We start from the raw sequence: 940 nt of genomic DNA, 5'->3' as shown, positions 1-940 counted from the left end.
GCGGGGGGTCTCGTTCTCCGCCGGGCGCCGGAGGGGGCTGTGGGAGAAGGCTTTTCCACCCGATGGGCGAAACCATAAGGGGGAAAAGCTATGCGGACCCTTACGCTGTCGTTCCCCTCCTCTTTCCGAGGCGGGCTGTCGAGACCGGTCCTTTTCCGATGGACGCGGCCACCCCCGGAGGTGGGAGGCTGCTCCCAAATGCTCTGCCATCGTGGTGGTCAGCCAGGACAGGGGCAGTGGCAGAGTGCAGGCACCGACGCCACTGTGAGGCCTGGGTCCATGCCCCAGCGAGGCACAGCCAGCCGGGGAAGGCCGCTGGGGAAAACCGGGGCCAGGGATATGAAACGTTCCCGCTGCTTCTAGCCGGTTGTAACTCTCCCTCCCTCGTTCTTTTTTTTTTTTTTTGGTCAATTAATCCGGGAATTGATTTTTTCCAGCCCAAAGGGACCCTCCACCACCTTCTCCGTCTCGGAGACACGTGGAGCTGACAGATTAATTGTATTGATTTTTAAAAGACATATTTGGACCAAAATAATTAAATACATAAATAAACTCTCCCCCACTCCTCCCCGAACCTACCCGGAGCTGAAATCTCTCAGTCAACCCAACGTGTTTGTGTAGGTCTAGAAAGCTCCAAAGCAAACAGTAGCCGGCTATAGAAGGGACCCATGGCCAAAGAGTTTTTAGCAAGGTATAAATAAACATCCCTGGAAAAAAAAAAAAAAATTAGCTATTTAGCACTTGTTGGCGCCCGTGCGTTGGGCCGCATTTATTTATTTATTTATTTATTACCACGAGGAGGAGGGTTGAACGTGTCTCTGTGCCCTTGGCTGAGCAAGGGGCGGAGGTTTGCCGCCCTGACTGCGGGGGGAACTCCGCTCACAAGTTGGTCTTTTCATCCGCCGGGCTCCCGGGCGGGGTGGAGGTGCGGGGTGGGTTG

At 54.8% G+C, this 940-nt stretch overlaps 1 protein-coding gene across 1 annotated transcript in view; it reads left to right on the top strand.

The window, feature by feature from the left end:
* SHOX (short stature homeobox) overlaps positions 1–268 on the top strand; it is a 9,993-nt gene extending 9,725 nt beyond the window's left edge. Inside the window, exon 5 of the mRNA XM_017728509.1 lies at positions 131–268. Within this exon, the coding sequence (XP_017583998.1) occupies positions 131–268 (138 nt within the window). The remainder of the gene's footprint in view (positions 1–130) is intronic.
* Positions 269–940: the final 672 nt, after the last annotated feature.

Source organism: Corvus brachyrhynchos, unplaced genomic scaffold, assembly GCF_000691975.1.
Source record: "Corvus brachyrhynchos isolate BGI_N302 unplaced genomic scaffold, ASM69197v1 scaffold92, whole genome shotgun sequence".
NCBI lineage: Eukaryota > Metazoa > Chordata > Aves > Passeriformes > Corvidae > Corvus > Corvus brachyrhynchos.
This window is presented reverse-complemented; position numbering and strand designations above follow the sequence as displayed.